The sequence below is a fragment of the Sturnus vulgaris genome, chromosome 4 (genome assembly GCF_052056855.1).
Source record: "Sturnus vulgaris isolate bStuVul1 chromosome 4, bStuVul1.hap1, whole genome shotgun sequence".
Classification (NCBI taxonomy): domain Eukaryota; kingdom Metazoa; phylum Chordata; class Aves; order Passeriformes; family Sturnidae; genus Sturnus; species Sturnus vulgaris.
In genome coordinates this window covers 25,080,051-25,099,924 of record NC_142246.1, presented here as the reverse complement: position 1 = coordinate 25,099,924, position 19,874 = coordinate 25,080,051, and the positions used below count along the sequence as shown (strand labels likewise).

The window sequence follows — 19,874 nt, the reverse complement described above, 5'->3', positions numbered from 1 at the left end:
AAAGGTAGGCATTTTATATTTCCACTCATTATCAAGGTCCTCTGCTGCTTTCAAAGATGGAGGTGACAATAAGAAAAATTTGCATTGTATTTCAAGAATATGTTTACAAATGTGTCACCTCTCACATTTAAGAGTGAGTTTTATGGAAAGAGCAAAATATAACAATAAAACCTGCCAGACTGAAATCTTGCAGGCTGTTTTCTTTGATGATGGCAAATTCCCCTGGAATTCTGTTGTCAATTTACAGCCGTGAAAATGACAGCATTAGGTATCACCATGCACAGTCATACCTACGCTAGGAGAAAACAATGTGGGCATGATTTTAACAAATGCAATAGTCCTACACACCAGCTGCTTGCACACTCCTTTCTTGCCTCAGGAGCACATTTGGAGAGTGAGATAGATGCTTCTGGCTTGCTGAAATAAAGAGCACGTGTGAACCTCTTCTGCTGGGAGTCACTGTCAGCAGGGAAGTATAAGATAACTTGTCATTTTACTTACCTCTTTAAGTGATGTAGGGGTGCAGGTCTCAAATCTATGATTTATATACGTCATGTGGGCTGGCAGCAGTCACTGGAAGTGGTCCATATGCTGAGAAATGGATTGCGCCCTGTCATTTTTGCTGCTTTTAGCTAGTTGAAAAAGGATCTTAATATAAAGGCTAAAATAAGTGCGAAGTTAAGAATTTGAAGAAAAAAATAAATTGAACACAGGGAACTAGTAAAGGTGTTCCTTAGCCAGATCACAGAACTGGGTTGCAACTAGTTTATTTAGCCCCTGTTGGTATCTCTTCCCACTGCAGTGGCGGGCACAGGGGCACAAGGATGCTCCCATGGATGACTGCTCTGAGAAGAGGTGTTCAGGGGAGATGGTTCAACAGCATGGGGTATTGCTTTATTCACTGTCCACACATTTTGGAAAAGACTGAAGACTTTTTGTGGCTGCCTTCAAATCCAGTTCAGAGGGTGAAACATCATGACTTATCTTTTAGAGCAATCAGCAGCATGTTAAAGCTCAGGAAGCAGTAAAAGCTGAGATAAAGGATGCAGGAGCATTCCCCTTGTTCCCTTGAGCTTCTCTTGAACAGCATCAAGCATTTGTGTGATATCAATATTAGCTTCAGACAGTTTTTAATATCATTTTGGGACAGAAACGAATAGAGGTTGAAAGAAGATTTAGTTTTATGTGCAGAAGAAGCCAAAAGAACAAATATCAATATATTAATAATTTGGAATTTTTTCTCTCTCATCTTTTCCTACTGTAAGGGATGGTTTTGAAATAATTCACATGAGTGGACTTCTCATATTCTCAATCTCTTTGTTGTGTCTTCCTTTGTTTTGCTAAGTGTCTCCTTAAGTGACTTGTTCATTGATTCAGAGTGCTTCTTTCCCTTCACCTGGTATATTAAGGCTTAATTTTTACTTCAGCTCTGGACATTATCAAGGTCTTGCTATCAGAAAATCTGAAAATGTGTTTCACTGAAAGGTGCTAGGACATGTGAGTGGCAGACAAGGAAAATTCCTTTTCACTCCCCTTTGAGAAAGAAAAAAAAATCTGCCTGTAGTCAGATAGGGAAATGAAGAATTAGAAAATTTGCATAAGAGGATTAAATCACAATAATGAGGTTGTAAGAAAACAAAGTATTTTAAATATAGAGAAAACCCCAACACTATAGTAAATTAGGAACTCAGAATGAAAAATGCTATCTTGTTCTGATCCAGAATCACCTGCATGAGTGGCAGGGTTTTTGTTTACTTCAGTGAGTTTTGGAGCTAAATGACCCTAGTATCTAAATCATACATAAGTCACGGTAGATTTTTACTTCTCCATTCTGGGTAGGGAAAAGATCACGTATTGCTTTGGGTTAATAAGGCAGCAAAGATAACTTATTCCTCCTCTTAAAACCATTCATCTTGTGAAGTCTGCCTCTTAGAATTGTATATTTATCTCTGTTAAATATTCAGCTTCCTTTTTGTCCCTTGGATTTTCCACCCACTCATTTTCACCATCAGCAGTGGAAGTCTTCATTTCTCATGTCTAAGTGGCCTAAGAGGTGAGGGAGGTGATGATGGAGGCCTGCTCATGAAGACAGGGTATTTCTCAGATAGTGGTAATCTCATGTACTCTCATATCTGTATCCAGCAGAGAAATATTTAGAAAGCTGATTATGTATTAAACATCTGAAATGGGACAGAGCGTTGACAAAATGTCCAAACTACTAAGGGCATGGGTATTGGTTAAATACTGACCTATTTGGTAATAATACTTAATATTCCTATATGTTTTAAATTCACTGTGTGCATTTGATCTAACTGATGCCTTCAAATATCCGTGCAATATATGGAAGTATTTTCTAAAATTTGAAGAACAAGAAATTCAGACATGGAGGTGTGGAGATCAAAATTTTAAGTGCAGATTTGGGTATTCACCTCCATAAGGTCTGTGTCAGTCTTATATATAAATTGATGCACATAGAATGAGCTACACTTGTTAGAAGATTTGGCCTAAATGACTTATCCAAGGTCGTGGAAATCAGCGACAGAGTTGAGAAAGACTCTGAAGAGTGCATCTTTAAATGTAAAAAGCAACTGAGGTATAAAACTATTTCAGTTTTAAAGTGCATTATGCCCTGTGAATTTTATAATTATAATAATGAATTTCTATCATGCTGTTCTTGAAAAATTCAGTCTGGTACATAAGACACAAAATGCTGCAGCTGCACTGGATCAACCCCATGGTGTACACAAATCAGTACATTCTGAGGCTGTGTCCAGGAGTTTATATTGATACTGTTGCAAACTACTTAGAGTGGACTTGTCACTGCACGTCAATTACCTATTGATTAATACACTTAGGTAAAAGCAAAAAGGTATTGCACTTTGTCAATTTTTGTACTTCTTTCACTCTATATAAGAGCAGACTACCATCCCTTCATAAAAAATATTCCAAGGATAAGAAATATTCCAGGAAGATTGAAAAGGGTGAGGAACTCCTTGGAGGCCCTTGACCTACCTGGTCTAACTTCGAGACTGGCTGTGCTTTGAGAAGTTTGGACCAATGACTTCTAAAAGTTGCTTCCAAGCTGAATTACACCACAATTTCCCTTTGTGTGGGAATCATTGTGTGGGAAGGGGAAGAGGTAGAGACTATAGAGTGGATAGATACAGAGACTATTCACTGTGCAAAAGGTGAGCCAGCCGTCATCTAGCTGTAGAACGGGATTAGCTCCTTCTTGCTTGCCACTGAGGACAAGGCTCCCCTGCTAGGCTGCCTCTATAAAATATCTCTCTGGGTGAGTAGTGAAGATCTGGGAACTAGTTATGGAAAGTGGCTAACAAATATCTTGTCAAATGATCTCAGCTGCCATTGCTGTCAGCAGGAGAGAAGAGCACACTGCTCCCCAAGCAGTTCTCAGTTCCTTGCAAATGAAACTCAGGTACACCTCAAAATACTTGAGAGAAATACTTCTTACTTCTTTTCTACCTGTTCATCCTTACAGTATTTTCTTCACCTGATACCTTTGTATTAATGCCTATAAGACAGAGCCACCTCCCTTGTGCTGCACACTGCTGCTACAGTGCCCTTTCCTTTTTAAGGATATGAAATTTTTCTTCACTAACTTTGAGATGCAAGTAATGCCACTCCATGCAACAACCACCAGATGGTAATGAAGAGCAGACTAATTACGCATCTTTTTTTAGATTTAGTGTTTTACCACAATGGCAAATTTTGCTTTTACAAGCAGAGCTTACAGGTCTAAACACCAATTTGTTCAGCTGTTTACCTCTGGGCCAGTCTGCTTGACAGCTCAATTTGCACAAACACCACCAATCATTCTCTTTGCTTTTATACTAAAATATGTGAAAGGGAATATTCTCGACGTAATGCACAGATGTGCTGATATCATTATTTAGTACAAAAATGTTCTCATTATAAGGGAAGCTTGACTATATTTGATGTACCACTATATGAGCTATCTCTTGTAAGAAGGTGGATGCAGAATACCTTTTAGTGGCTGCATTTCTTGCTTCTGCTGCTATTATATTTTTCCAAATGTTGGGAAGGATGTACTTCTTTCAAGGTAGAAAGGAAAGTCTTTTACTCTGTGTGCTTGACGTCAGCAAAGGGAGCAGTGTTGAGAAATGAACCAACCAAAGCAAAGTTCTTAGCTGAACATCATTGTCAGTGAAGAGGTAGTGTTGAGCACAGCTCGCCAACCCCCCAGCATGGTAACATGAGGGAAGAGCAGCATCAACACAGCCTCTTAAGTACTGCTAGCTTCAGACATTTGAGAACCAGAAGTCAGTCCCACAGGGTTCATGAGATCAGAAGTCTCAGTTTTACTTACCTGCCTGTAGGATTTTGGGTCCTTTATGCAGTACTTGTAAACAAATTTTCTGTTTTTTCCTGGCATTATACAATCCAGAGACTTTGCAATTCTTTCCTTTCTCCTTTTTAAAGAAAAACGAGGCTCCTCCTCATTTTGTGCAAGCCAGGCACCAGGAAGGCAGGAAGAAAATCACTAGAGCTGTTGCCAATGGCTTCGCTCTGAGTCAAGGGCCAGACTTGTGGCTTCCATGGAATATTTAAGTATTCCCTGGGTATCTGCTCATGACTCATATACTTCTGGGATTAGTAAACAAGTAATGGCTGGGAACAATGAAGCCTTCCAGGAAGGCAGTTTGTTGGTGCATCTTGTCTCTTATTCCTTCTGGGAGCAGTTGCCAGCAGCAGGGTGCAGCTGTCTTAAAACCAGTAGGCAGAGCAGCAGGCTCTGCCTGAAAGCAGGAATCTGAAGGAGACTGCAAGTGGGAGCATCCAGCCTTCCTTCCTCCCCTCTCCTTCAGAGCTATGGCAGCCCCCACAAACTTCCCCTGCCTCAGCCCCCTGCCCCTCTCTGCCCTGCCTGTCACTTCTGAATAATGCAGAATTTGCAACCATTCCTTGTGGCAACCAAATTTTTTGACACATTTTGCATTAAAGGTGGGAGCTCTGACAAGAAAAGGCAGGATACAGGGCTTCCCAGATTAATCCCCACAACCTTGGCTACCATGAAATGAAAGAGAGACAGATTTGTATTGCTTTTAGGAAAATATGCATTTCCCCCTGCACGAAGAGAGTTTTCTTATCTTATTTTTCTGGGGATGCCTATTTTAGAGATGGAAACCACGGGGTCTCCTTGATTCCCCACTTTGCCGCTGAGGAGATGACTGCAACTTATCCTGATGGCCCTGTCAGCAGATGTGACATGGGTCAGTGACATGCCAAATTATGAGTGTGTGTGCTGGGAAAGTATTGGGGTCAGATGAGAAAGAAGAGGTCATGATCACATGAATCCTCTAGTGTTTTCTTGGTAACAATACTTTTTGCCCCAAATTGCAGTTCCTGCAGTGAATGCTTCCACAAACACATTTTCTTCGCAGTGTGTAGAGTAGAGGTCCCCTTAATTATGAAGCTCACAGTTTACCTCCTTAAACATCCATGTGTCAATCACTATAATCCACATAAATCTTCTTGCAATCAGTAATAGCAATATATGCATGTATATATATATATATACATACATACATTTATATATTTGCTACTCAAAGGATTTTCTAGTCTTATTCCCAGCAATCAAGGACATATGTGTTAAAATACCCATGGTACTGTAGAGCAGTCTTGTAAATACCATATGTCGGAGGAAAAAATACACAGCTAAATGCATGTCGGCATCAGCTCCTGCAGTTTCGTAGGAGTTCTGGCCGTGGAAGTGAAGCAAAGCTGGGCCAGCTGAAGGTTCAATTTTACTTAGAGCTTATGCTGTGCTTTGAAAAGACAGATAAGATGACTAGAAAACTGACCTGGGACACAGCGGACTGGAATTAAGCTCCCGTTCCGCTGCACATTGCTTATATTGGAAGCAGTTACATTTTGTACATTGTGTTGCATTGCTGCTTAAGCTATATGTATTTCTATTCCCAGCAAAACAGAAATAACAGTACTTTTTTTTTTTTTTCGGTAACCAGTCCTTACTTAGTCTTGTTTATCTAGACTGTAAGTACTTTAGAGAATGCATAGGTAAAAACTTTGTGATCAGATGCTGAAATAGGAACATGGAAAGAAGACTTCTGGAACTACATCAGGAAATGGAACTACAGGGAAAGCTGGAACTGGAAGAAAAGCCAGAAAGAGCTCATGCATCTATCTTACTGTTCCCAGAGCAGAACTCAAGTTTCAATCATTAGACCCGCAATCTACATTCTTTAAACATAAGTGCATCACTAGAGGTGAAGGCCCACAGTGTCCTGGTATCCCCACTGATTGAAAACTCTTCCCTGAATAGGTAGTACAGACTTTCTCTGAACTCTAGATCAAAGTTGTGGTAAACATGTAGGTTTCATATGATCTCTTTAATCAGTGTAGATGTTGGAGAAGAAAGGAATGAAAGATTCTTTAGTTAGTACAGCAAAGGTATCCGTATCTTTTCTTGGTCATCTGCCAAAAATGGGATCGGGGTATACGCTTTCCAAAGAATGGATACTCAACCCCTGATTTTTTAAGAAAGGATGTATGTGAAGACAAGTTGGTTGTTCAAGACTGTAAGAAACTCTGCTGATATGGATAGAAACTAAAAAAAATCCAAGAAATCTATGTCTCAGCTATTTACATAAAGAAACATTGAGATACTTGGCAGTGATCTCAGTTTTATCTTCTCTTTTCTAAGAGTTAGAGGTTTTAACTATGCAACATATAGCTGGGCATTAAAGATTTTTCACAGCCTTTTCAATATTACCTTGTCTGTCTTCATGGATCTGATGTCAAAACTAAATCAAGTAAAAATCTGCTGAATAATTAAATCTCCTATGGGAAAGGATGGAACCTGCAATTTACCTATGTAATCTGTAGTGTTGATAAAGCCAATAGTTTACAAGAGAAAAAAAGTCAAACCAAAAAATTCAAACCTGTAAAGGTTAGGTAATGACTAACACAGGAAAATAACTGACTTTCTTTTTCTTTCCACCTTATCTGACGGTAAAGTAGAAATGGGAAGAGTGGTGAAAAAATCTGCTTCTCTGTGTTGTACAAAAAAAAAAAGGATTAAGCTATACTTAAGATCCATAGCTTTGGATAAACCTGCTTTTGAGGCTTGGCCAGAATGCCTGTTTCATCAAAAATCAGTAGTAAGATATATCAGTATAGGGACAGTAAAAAAAAATATAAAAATCTATTTTAAAAATTCAAGTGCTTTTTGAGCATATGGAGCCAGGCAAAAATAGTCCCCTTCTTACAATAGTACCTGATGGGTGAGATTTCTTCAGAGGAATCTTGGAAGAATTGGTGGTAAAAGCTGGAGAAGCTTGGAAAATGCTGAATTCAGCAAACACTTCTGGGGACCATCAATCCAGCCTGTGACCACTAAATCCTTCTTGGAATCATCAAGTTATTTTAGAGAGGTGATATAACCCAGATATTCTGTGAAGAGATCAAAGACCATTTGAAGTAGCACTTTTCAAAACAGCATATATCTTCTGGTGACAAAGAAGCATCTCTGGAGCTTCTGTGTGTCTATGCTACAAATACTTTACCAAAAAAACCCCTAGAATAGCTCTTAAATTGTAATTCAGAAAATATTGAAATTAAGGAGAGCAATGCATAAATCAGAAGTAATAAAAAAATACTCAGAGGTACTATATGTGGCTTACAGGACTGTTTACTGTTATTTTGAACTTTAAGTTTCCTTCATTCTTGTTTTGTAAATGCTTTATCAATTTACAAATGATATAGTTTTTCAGATATCAAGGACAACAGCCTAATTTTGGTATTAATCTTATGGACTTCTTGGTAATCATTGCTGGATTTAAGGGAGATATTGACCACTCATAAATTTGAGACATGCTAGAATTAATTTTCTAGATTTAGAAAAAGTGAATTTTCATCTATCTCTAGCACTTGTAGGGAGTAAATGGACTCATGTGGCACCAAGATACTGCATCAATACAACCTGAGGCAGGCTTGATATGACAGCAGGAGAAGATGTCTACATTTTCTTAGAAAAAACAACATGAATATGCCATGAGTATTTCATGCCCTTGCATGGCATGTCCACAAATCTTGTAATCTGATGTTACCTTTATTGAATGTTACTGCAGTTACTTCACTGAAATACCTGTACTGAAGAGACAAAAGGTATCCTTAATATTATTCTTTGCTATGAAGAACTTGGAAATCATTCGAAGACCAGCTCAGTTTCTAGATTTGATGAAAAGGGGAATTTCTTTGGTTCCTTGCTGTACCAGAACTACTGACTTCAGGCATGGATTTGAGAGGGGGTTGTGTGATTGCATTTCTCACAACATTCGTGTAGTGAAATCATTACTGGTGAATACCACTCAACTTTGCTATTTCAGCTCACGCAGGTACCTATACATATCCAGAAGGTATTAAAACAATCTAAACCCAAGGGTGTCCCCAGCTCTGCCTGGATGTTTGTTTTCTTTCTCAGCAGCTGCAATAAGTGACAGTGCCATAGAGACACGTTTTGCTCCAAGTTTCTGACTAGCCAGCAGGATTCTGCCCAGTTCTCAATTACCCTCTATTGCCCTCAATTTAGTTTTCTGAGTTTCACTTCTGCCAGCAGAATTTTACTGAGGTATCCCTATATAAAATAATCTCACTAGGAAATATTTTCAATATTCTGCAATAAGGGTTTACTTTGTATTTCAAGGGAGAAAAACTAGACACTCTCTTTACTGGAGGCCATTTCTCAGTACCCCGCTGGCATAGTCCATGCTAGAGCAGAAATTGATCCAGAGAAACAAATCACAACACTTTACAGAAGATCCCAAGTGTCTGATTAACCCAGAGAAATTTATCTGGCTCTGGTGAAATTAGACTTCTGAAGAGCTGTGCATCCATTCTTCTGTTGTTCCTGATCTGATTGCTAATGGAGACAGAGCAGTGGACTCTGGCTGTTGTGCTGGTTTTCACCTGTGTGTGGAGTTAAACAGGCTGCTCCCAGAGCCTCATCACAAGAGCTGAAGTGACCTTGGCATGACATCCTAGCGCCTGAGTTGTCCAGGTCTGTAAACACTGCACAGAGCGCGTGTGCCATCCATAGGCAGGCTGCCCCACTCAGTGGTGTTTTGGCAGCACATTTGTCATTCCACTATGGCAGTCAGATCAGGATCCTGTAAAGCAGTCAGGAGATGAGCATCCTTGTCAAAATCTCAGGAAGCAGACTAGTAATCTGCAGAGGCCTAAATAGGGCTTTTAAAATTGGAAGCAGAACTGACTGCCTAGACAGAGTTTTTTGAAAGATAAACAGCGTCAGCAGGCTAAATGGATTTCAAGCACAGCTTTAATTGTTTTTCAAACGAATCAGCAAAGGGCACCCTAGCTGGAACAAACTCTGAAGTACAATCAGGAAGATTTCAAGTGTACAGTAGTTTTGAGGATAATCAGGCATTTCAGCGCTAAAAGATACTGTAGTAAGTAATGAATAAAGACTTTTTACTGTCGGCATTGACAGTACTGTAGTCTTTGAGTCAATTACAATACCTGCCCTATGTGCATGATGAATTTTACCACCCTCATTAAAATTGACGTGCACACTGATTTTCAAACCTCAACAATAGTCTCTGCACCACACTTGATCAGAAGAACAAGTTGTTTGTTGCCAATTCTTACTGCGTGTGGAACACATCCCCCCCCGTCCTCTTCCTTTCCCTCAGTTCTCCCCTTCCACCCAACCTGCCCTATACCCTACCCTATGACAATCTAACAACACTTCTGAGTGGATTTTACCGTAATTCTTCAGAATCCCTTGGACCTTGCATAATGGATTTTTTTTGGGTCATCAAATCATGTTTCCTAATTATAGGAATGATAAGAAAAGAAAAAAGAAAAAACCCAACAGATATAACGTGAAACGATTCCCTTATTCTGGCATTTTTTTGCGTTTAGAAACCTGGGATAACCCACTCGCTTCCATCTGTTTTGGGCGCGCTGTGTTTTAACCTTGAAGTCAAAGCTTTCCTTCACCTCCTCTTCCTACCTCTCTCCTGCCAGCTCCTCTCCTACCGGAGCGGAGAGACCCTCCTGCTCCCAAACCCTCCTCACTGGGGAATTAATCACCCCCGCTCGCCCCCGCTCTCGGTTCTGTTCCCCTCGCGGGGAGCAGAGGCGATCGGGACGAGCGGAGGCTCCGCCACCGCGGTCACCCCCGCGCCGCCCCCGTGCTCCGTGGCCGCCCTGTCACCCCACCTCCGCACGCCGCCGGTGCAGCGGCGGCCGCCGGCCGGGCCGGGAGGGGAGCGCGGGGCGGAGCGCGGGGCCGCGGGCGGGGCGGGGCGGGGGCGGGGGGAGCGGCGGGACCGGCGCCTGTTGCCCCGAGAGAGTTAACGGTGCGGGAAACTCGCTCGCCGCTCCTCCGCCCGTGCCGGGCGCTTGGCAACCGGGGCGCCGCGCATGTGGGACCGCCGGGGGCCGCCGCCGCCCCCCCGCCGGGCCCCGCGTCCCCCTCCCCGCCCCGGACAAGGCGTTTAACGTGCCCAGGCGTGAAGTATGGCATGCAAAGATGGTTTCTGCCAAGGAGCCAGCCATCGCCATGTCCTCGGGTCTCTCCATCGCCCTCCTGCATTGCCTGTGCCTGGCGACCTGGTGAGTAGCCCGGCGGCGGCGCCGGGGGGCCCGGGCGGTCGGTCCGGTGCCGCTGCTCCCGCGGGCTCCCGGCGGCTCCGCTCACCCGCTCCCTCTTTGCCTCGCAGTCTCACCGGGCCGCCAGGGCAGATCAAAAAAGAGGAGAAATTGTGGCCGGAGAATTTCACCAGCATCCTGAACAGCCTCCTGGATGGCTATGACAACCGGCTGCGACCGGGATTTGGGGGTACGGTGGCGGCGCGGTGCCGGCGGCGGGCGGGGGGTCGCTGGGCAGGGGCGGGGGACGCAGCGCTCGCCGCTCGGACCGACCCGGTACTGACCGAAAAGGCGGGGGTGTGTCCCCGCTCCATGCTCCGGGGTCTGAGCCCTCCGGAAAGCGCCTGGCCCGAAAGCCCCGGGGGTGCTGCGCAGTCCCGGCCGTGGGGGCCCCGCTGGGGCGGTCCTGGGCTCAGCCCCCGCTTTGCCGCTCTGCCCACATCCCGGGCTCGGGCTGCTGCTGCTGCGCTGGAGGAAAAATAAGCACTGAAGCCGGTGTGCGTTGGCTTGGTGGGGATGGAGTGACCTGTCTAACACCCAGATTCTTCTCGTTCTTGGCAGGTTTTGACACGTAAATGCCGCGATCGGGTCCTAATAGAAACAGGTGTACTTTTACCAGCCCAGGAGGTTAGGTCTGATGGATTCTGTTCCACTAGTTAGAGAAAATCAGAGCTCAGGTGCCAGTTCTTCACCACAGTTGCTGAAATTCCAGTTTTGATTTAGAAGTAGGAGACTTAATTGCCGTATAGGAATTGGACGTGGCGGAGTTTCAAATTCGCCTTCACTTATGTTCTGCGTTTGGGGGTTTTGGGCCTCTTCCTTTCCCCAGGCTGTTAAGATGCAGTTTTGTGATGCTGAAGAAGCAGCCAGACTTGCTGTTCTTTATGATTTTGATGTTTTTGTGTAGGGACTTGGAGCCAAAAATCATTAAGATCTAGGCAAAATAAAAGTTTATTTTGTAATCTGCAACGAAGATATTAAAAATGCAAATTTGAAAGTAAAAAACAATATAAAAATATTTAGAAATAAATGCTACAGACCTTTCTATGGTGCTCAAAGCTGTAACGAGGTTTTTGTAGGCTGCTTCCAATACAGGGTTGAATGAGATCCTTGCGTAAGTTTATGTTGCGAAATACTTTCTTCTTCCTCTGGAAGTACCTTCTCCATACATGTGATCCATCCACACTGACATGTATTCCAGCACATTCCTCACATGCCATATGCAGTGCTCTCACATGCATGATCGTGATTGTTAAAGAACAGCACCTGGCACACATGGACCACTCTTATTATTTTGAGTGTGTGGAATAAATGAGGCCTTCTTAAGTTAGCTTACACATTAAGTGAGAAGGAAGCTAAATTTATTAACACCCGGAGGAGTCATTGGGAACTGATAGTCTTTTGCAATTTAGTCTTTGTGGAGAGGTTACAGACACTTCTGCACGCGTACAAGAGATGCGCTAAGTTTGGCATCATTTTAGGTTGAATGCCAACTAATTAGTCATCTAGCAAAGATGCTTTATGAGCATTATCAGATTTCCAAAATTAAACAACTACTAAATATGTAATATATGGTGATTTTTATTTTAATACAGTTGTCCTTTGCAGGATGTTTTGCAAGAGTAGGTATTTTTCCCCTGTAAGTGTGGCAGACTTTCAGCAAAATGCAATCAAGGAGAAAAAGTTCTTTGTATATTCTTGAACTTTCACATTGGCAATATTGAAGTAAATGAGAGAGGGAGGAAAAAACTCAGATTTCAGCCTCGGTCAATATTTCACAAAATGGATATTATTTTGCTTCTTACTTCCTCATAACCTCATAATCTCTATGGTTTACATTTAACCACTCATCTTTGAGTTTTGAACTTTTAAGCAAAACTTGGGGGGGAAACACTTTGCTTTTAAAAATGATGCTTGGCTACCTAGCTCCTTACAGTGAAAATGATCTATACCTGATTTGAGAAGAACAACTTTGGATTAAAAAAAATTCAAACAACAAAACCAACCAAAGAAAGACATTTCTGTAATTGATCCGATTTCACTTTTTGACACTGCTCAGAATAATAACTACAGACTATTTATTGAAATGGAGAATATCAACTTTTACTTATATTTTGGTTTTTTTTTTTCCTGATGAATCTTTATCAAAAATGGGATTTGTATCTTGAAAGTGGGTCACTAACTAGTTTATAGCATTGCAAACAAAATGTCAGAGGGTATGGGAATATTTAGAGATGGAAAGTATAGTGTGTTTTGGTAATGTTAAAGCTACATCACTTTCTGATGAACAGCAGAATACTTATTTTTGTTTTCTTCTTGAAGCTGATTCACCATCTAGTTTTCACAGGCCTGAAATGAAACGAAGGTTTTATTTTAAGAACAAAAGGCCTCACAGAGGACTAACTGATGCTGATTTTAAACTACAAATTGATGAAAATATTTCTAACTCTGGCACAAATTATGTTTAAAATCAGACTCAGGGAGGTAGCCAAATTCTGAATTTTGCTGGCATGTTCCAGTGTTACCACAAATAAAAATATATGAAGATAATTCACGTGCAGAGCAAAGTAGAAAATGTTTGATTTTGGAATATTCCTACAGCTGGATCAGAATTCTCCATACTATCATTAATTTGCACAATTTTCGGTAGCTATGGATGAGAAGTTAAATTGCCCCAGCATGCTTGCAAATGTGGATCTGGTCTCCCAGGAGCGTTGTGAACCCCAGTGGAGTATGTGGAAGCTTCTCTTGGTGGTACTGGCACAGGAGCATGGCATGTGTTGAGGGCTGATAGCAGAATGAAGTTCCCTATGTCATTGGATTGACACCTTGCATTTTAATTCTGCTTTATTAAATTAATCTAATAACCTTTAAAAGTTGCTGTCACCTTACTAGGCACTGTGAGGTTTGGTAGTGTGGAAAACCAAACCAGAAGGGTTTATTAAAAGGGTTGCTAAAGACCATTTAAGGGAAAGTTCTCATTAAGTTGGGGCAGGGGGAGAATATAAAGAGAGAAACAAAGAAATGTCACCTAGAAATTGAATGAAGTAAAGCAGAATGGGCAGTTTCATGTAAGAAAGAAAGAAAACCCCTGCAACTGCTGTCAGGAAGACTTTAAATGCATAAGAGGTTTGAATTTGAGTAGATGGAAGGTATTTAGGGACTAACGAGTAAAGTAATGCTGTATGATGTTTGAAAATGGTGTGATGGAAATGAAGTTAGTTCATCCTCTACATGCTCTGTTATATCATTATCGTGAATTTCAGCATGCAATTTATAATCCAAGTAGGTTTCCTGGTCAAAACTACTCTATAAAACCAGTGTTTTTAACAGAAGCTGCTTGTAGTGTCATTAATTAAAATCATCACCTGCTGGAAAAATTCAAAAGTACTACCAGAGTACTATTTTGATTCAGTCATAAAAGTTTGAAGTAGAAGCATTTCTAGCTAAACCCTGTCTACAGTTTTCATCTGCTTTTAAAATTTTGTGTATTACATGAAGAAAAAGTATTGAAAGTTACACAAGCTGTATTTTCTCTGAAAATCACCTTATTACTTTTCTGGTGATTAGTTTCAAAGTGACAGTAGAAGTCCAAAGTCTTTGAAAGGAACATTATTCACTTGAAGTAAAAAGCCTGGGTCTGATTTGCCGTTTTAAACCCTTGCATGGTTTCAGGCTTCTGAGTGACTCTTGACATTACCAATGCCCTGCAAGAGCTGATTCAAACCTGTATTGGATGGTAACTTAAAAAAATTTAATGATGACTTTGAAATTTTTATGATACAGTAACTAATCAAACTTAAACCTGTACTTTGGGATGCAGGAAGGAATAAGGAGACTGAAGCTGATGAGGGTGACAGCACTGTGTGTCTGCTGATTTTAATGAATTGTGCCTTACAGAGGACATCTGATCTCTGGTGTCTTGCTTTTAATGGCCAATTGTATGGCCAGGCCAAAGGAAGAAAGAAAGTGGTGTGTGACTTGGCCTTCCACCCAAAGTTCTTAGGTCGGCTGTGAAACCCTCTGATTACAAGCTTCAGCATCACCCACAGCCTGAAAGTGGGAGCCCCCTCCCTTCCTGAGTTTTGTTTGTTTGTGTGAGGTAGAACCTGGCATAAGTTTTGAATCTCACTATCAACTACTGGGGTTAGCTCTGTGGCTTTCTCTTTGGAAATTGCCACATCCGCTACTGACTCCTAGATAGAAGGAATGGGACTGTGTTCATTCATTTCCCTTTTTCTTTTCTTCCTCCTTTTGTATTCTTTCTCATGATTTTGTAACTGTGGAAGTGCAGCTGAGAACTTGGTGGAATTAAATATATTGGCCATTGTCTCCCCTAGGAAGGGTAGGAGAAGGATTCTCTCCCCCTCTAGTCTGTGTGTTGTTCAGCTGAAGAACAGCATTTCTGAAGAGTTTCATTTCCTGTCTATGCAGGACTTTAGTCAGAAAATAAACAAGGAATATATTTGAAGAGCAAAGGCATTTTCTGTTTTTAGAGAAAATAAAAATATCTACATGATTATTTGCTCTTACTAGGAACTCAAGCATACCTTAAAGGTTCCATTGCTCAGCATAATGGATATTATAATTTGTTTTTACTATTTAGATTGCAAATGGACTTGAAGTGAGCATTAAAAAGTGAAGCGGGTCATTTTTTTCCCCAGCAGTTGTCCATTCTTTCTCAGCTGGTGAAAGTTGATGACTCAAGGCTTAACAGGATATGGTGTTAGATACCTGTAGGTGACAGATTTGAATTTGGCCTCGGTTAGTAATGCTTGAAGTCATTACCATCTGTCTGTTGTTCAGTGATCTGTATAAAATTAGCTGATATTCTTAGTCCAGTTCTTAGTAGACAGGTGTCCACATCATGAAAACTGGCACCAGTATTAGGCTTATTGGCTGTCTCAGCAGAGATGTTTTGCTGATAAATAGGCAAAAAACCAGTAATCTCCTAATTTCTGGAGGTATACTTTTCCTTTTTCAGGTTGAGTCATGCTGATGGATGAGCATACATAGAGACAAAGGTTATTGTGTGCTGCTGTGTTTGTTGTATTGTCTTTTGGTAGAGAATGTAGCCCATGTGTTTCAATTCTGCATTAAGTTTTTTAAAATGTCCTACCTAGTTTTGGCTTCTGAACAGAATTCTTACATATAGCAGGTGTCCTTAGCTGTAGCTGTTCTTTCTGATAGAATGAAACAAGAGAACATGTTTCATATGATGGGGTTTTTTCTTTTTTTCCCTCACTTAAAAAATGTCAACCCTATTCAGGCAGCAAGAATTTGGAAGAGAAAACACCAAATCTTTCTCATGTAATTATATTTAAAAAAAAAAAAATCTGTAGCAACTCCTTTTTTTATTTTGGTAATTGTAGGAACTGATGTAATAGGATTTTATGTGGTTTATATATCCTGGGATTGATCTCATAATAGCACCAATAACTGCACAGTGTTTAAATTGTACTTTGTATGTTGAAACCTTTGTACAGACTTGTTTGTTAATGTTTCTGATTAGTTGTGGGACCCTTGGTGGCAAAATTTGCAATATAGAGACAGCCTGTGCAGGATTTGAGTGTTTACATACAGCAGAGATCTCTGCAGTGACAGTTGCCTATGGAGACGCAGGGATAATGGAGCCCGAAGTCTTTCACTGGGAGCTGTGCTGCAGTTCAACCCCATATGTAGACATAAAATGCATGGGAGAGCTCTCCTTTGTTCCTCTTCCCAGGGTGAGGGCCTGCCATCACTTCTTCAGCCCGCATGTAACATCTATAACACTGAACTATTCTGTCTTTTTGCAGGGGTTGCTTTTAATCCTGCCTAAGCTTCTTTAAAGTATATTATCTTGCAAGCAGTGATTCAGACGTAACTGTTCCCACTGCAGTGTGTAGGACTCTCCTCCTATTTCATTGACATAAAAATACACACCAGTATGATATAAATAGTTCTTCAGCATTCCTGAAGATTTGTGGTGGATAGATACTTTGTGAAGATCCATTGAGGGGTAAGCCCAAATGGTCATATTTAAAGTTAATTTGCCTTCTCACAACTCACTGCATTTTATTGCCAGTAATAGAGCGTTAAGGATTCTAATAGGATCTTCTGCTTGCAGAGCCTGAGTTGATTAAGTGGTGCAACACATTCGTTTTGGAGGGCTGCTTAAATCACCGGTAAAAGTAGGTTAGGTGACTACAGATCACCTCCTCGTTGACAGGAATTCCCACGATTAATAATAGTTTAAAAAAGAAGCAGCAGCATGACTCACTATTTATACCCCCGCTATTGTTACCAACTATGTTTTCTTCTAGAACAAGAAGAATAAGAGGTATTGGTGTCGCCATAGATACTCCTGGGTTGGCATTAAGTACCGGGATGTGCTAGAAAATCCAAGATTTGTCATTTCACAACTGTTAAGACCAGTGTAGGTGGAAGACATGGAGCATGAAAGGACTGCAATTGGAGAGAAAGGATTAAGGAGATAATCAGCTTCACTGTCTTTGCTCCTACCAGACACTGAACTGTTTGGCCAAGGTTTTGGCCGCAAAGCAAGGATTTGTAAGTCTGTACTAGCTGGATAACTGTTATGATGTCTGAAGTGTTTCTAGATCCGCATTCATCTGCCATTTTCTAGTGGAATAAAATGTGATTTTAGCATCTGTTTTGTCACTCTTCTGCCATCATGTTGGACAAGCAACCAAAAGTAAACGCTATTTCGTGGCCTCATAATTGCCTGAGAGTTTCTGCTTCCTTCTTTCTCATGGATCATACTAATAAATATTTGACGACAGAGTAGCAGTTACTGGAGAGTGAACTCAAACATAGTTTTAGTCTTGTGCTGCTGCTATAGTGTTTCTAATAGCTTTAAGTTGTAGGCTTGCTGATTTGGAGATTAGCTTCTTGATCTTAGCTTTCCCCATCTTTCTGAGAAACTTCAAAAAACAAAGTTGCAAAAGCCTCTCAATGCCTGTTGCCCATGAAGCTGTAATCATTTAATAAAACAAAAGAAATCAGTTTCTGACGAGAAGCAGCTCGTGCCTGTGGGAAAATCTGTCCCTTTGTTCAGTTTGGTATGATTGTGAAATTACAGTGTTCTGTGAGCTATACCATCAGAGGAAAAACACTTAAAAGTCTAGGGTTTATTTAAGGACTATTCCTATTTAGTTTCTTAGAACTAACAAGTAAAGCAGTTCTTGAAAGGAATTCAGGGAATTGTCTCTGTTACTCAGTAAAAAGGGAATACTGAATATTGAATTCAGTTTCTGAAAGGGATTCTTGCAGTAATTGAGTGCAGTATTCAGTGTTCTCTTATCATTGAGTAATAAAGACTAATTCCTGTATTTTCTTATTAAAGCTATGTGGGAAAATGAATTTTTCACTTCTATAGAACGGATTCCAGAAACATTTCAAGTTCAAATTAAAAAAATATTTATGTATTTAAATCAACCCTGGATAAATTTTAATAGTGTGCTTATGGGAGATCAGTGGTAATTCAATCTCTTCTATTTCTACATGCAAGTATGACTGGGCTTTTCTCTCCTATTTTCTAACACTGTAGATAAATGTCTTCACTTCTAATCTCTTGGAGCTCTTCTGCTCTCCAGAAATAAATATGTTCAGGAAATGTCACTGGCCTATGCTGTTAGTCAAATGAGTGATCTAACCACTCATGGATTTCCTTGACGGATGAACGTTTTGTTATTTGTAGAAAAGGGAGCAGCTTCCATTTGATATATTTAGAGAGTAACCCATTGCAAAACAAATGGCATGGCATGAAAATGTGTTATCTGGAACTTGGGGGTTGCTTCTTAAAACCTCTTCAAGACACACATGCCAAACTATGCAACTTTCCAGGGATCTCTGAGCTACCAGCTGTTGTACAGTGAATTTTCTTTAGAGTTATTTTGAAAAAATGCCCTTCTGTGAAACTTAGCCTACAGCAAAGCAATCTTTTTGACATTTAGATGAAAAATTCTTAGCTTTTCTTCTCTAAATAATTGGCAAATTCTGTAGTAAAACAATTTTACATGGTTTTCTTTTACTTTTTGTTCACAGCTTGAGACTTGTTCTAGGTGCAAGATATTCAGGTTGCCTGTTTTCCCATTGCTTACTTATTTTTTTTTTTTTTTTTAAATCTATTATCATTTGATTCAAAGTGACATCTGTGAAGAATGATTTTTTAAATTTTTTTTTTTTATTTTCAAGTGGGACATATTCTTCTGCTGCTAACTCTATTGGGTCTTTCCTCCTTTCATTTTTAGATTGCAAATATTATGATAAAACTCGAATTATCAGACTTGAGCCACTTATCCTCTTTAGTAATTTGAGTTGAAGGGGTTTAGAAGCTGGTTGTGAATTTGTAGATCATGCATGTTTCTTCAAACAGATACTGTTTGGTAAGACCTTCAGTAGATTTCTTTTTTTAAACTTACAATGTGAGTTAATTACCTGAATTAAACTGTTAGCTAATGCTTTGATCACAAAATTATCATAGCAGCTGATAATGATTAGCAGCTTTCTAGACTTTTACATTAGGAAGAGACCTAAATCCCAGTGAAATTAGTGCATGTATTTGGTTTAAGGGGAAATGTAGAGTGTACTGAAGAGTGAATGCCCTTTTAAAATTTAAAGGTAGTAAAGGAACTAATACATTAAAATGGAACTGCTTTCTCTGGTGGTTGATTTGCTGTAAGAATGCAAAACCTCTGCTCAGTGCACTGTTTTTGGCAGTGTCCTAAGTATCATTGGTTCTTTCAAAACAGGCATTGTAGCAGAATGTGGATCTTGATTCAAACCCTCAAAAATACTTTGACCTCCAACTTTTATTTTGGATATTAGTATTAAAGCACTTAAGTACATCTCAGGAAAGGGATGCAATTCTTGATCCTGCAATACTAAATTGCTCAGTGCATGGCATGCTAATGTATGTAGTTGAGTTATTAACAGTAGGTCCAAATATTAATAATAATAAATGCTTTGAGGAATGTGGATTTCCTGGATTCAGAGATTGTTGTTAAGTAGAATACCGTTTTTAGTGAGCCTTTTAATTTTTTGACATCAGTTTTCTTAGCCCTTGAGTCAACATTGGTTTTCTGAATGGGGGTTTGCATGGAAATGCTGCTTTTGATTTACTTATGTGGTAAAGGTAATTGAGCAGTGCTTCTTATTTGAGACTTATATGAATTGACCTCTGTTTGCGTTTT

At 40.3% G+C, this 19,874-nt stretch overlaps 1 protein-coding gene across 1 annotated transcript in view; it reads left to right on the top strand.

Moving 5' to 3' along the window:
- The first annotated feature begins 10,496 nt into the window (after window positions 1–10,496).
- Window positions 10,497–19,874, top strand: part of GABRA4 (gamma-aminobutyric acid type A receptor subunit alpha4) — a 47,583-nt gene continuing 38,205 nt past the window's right edge. The window contains exons 1-2 of the mRNA XM_088163323.1: window positions 10,497–10,641; window positions 10,749–10,867. Coding sequence (XP_088019449.1) covers window positions 10,559–10,641; window positions 10,749–10,867 — 202 coding nt within the window. The 5' untranslated portion in view covers window positions 10,497–10,558. The remainder of the gene's footprint in view (window positions 10,642–10,748; window positions 10,868–19,874) is intronic.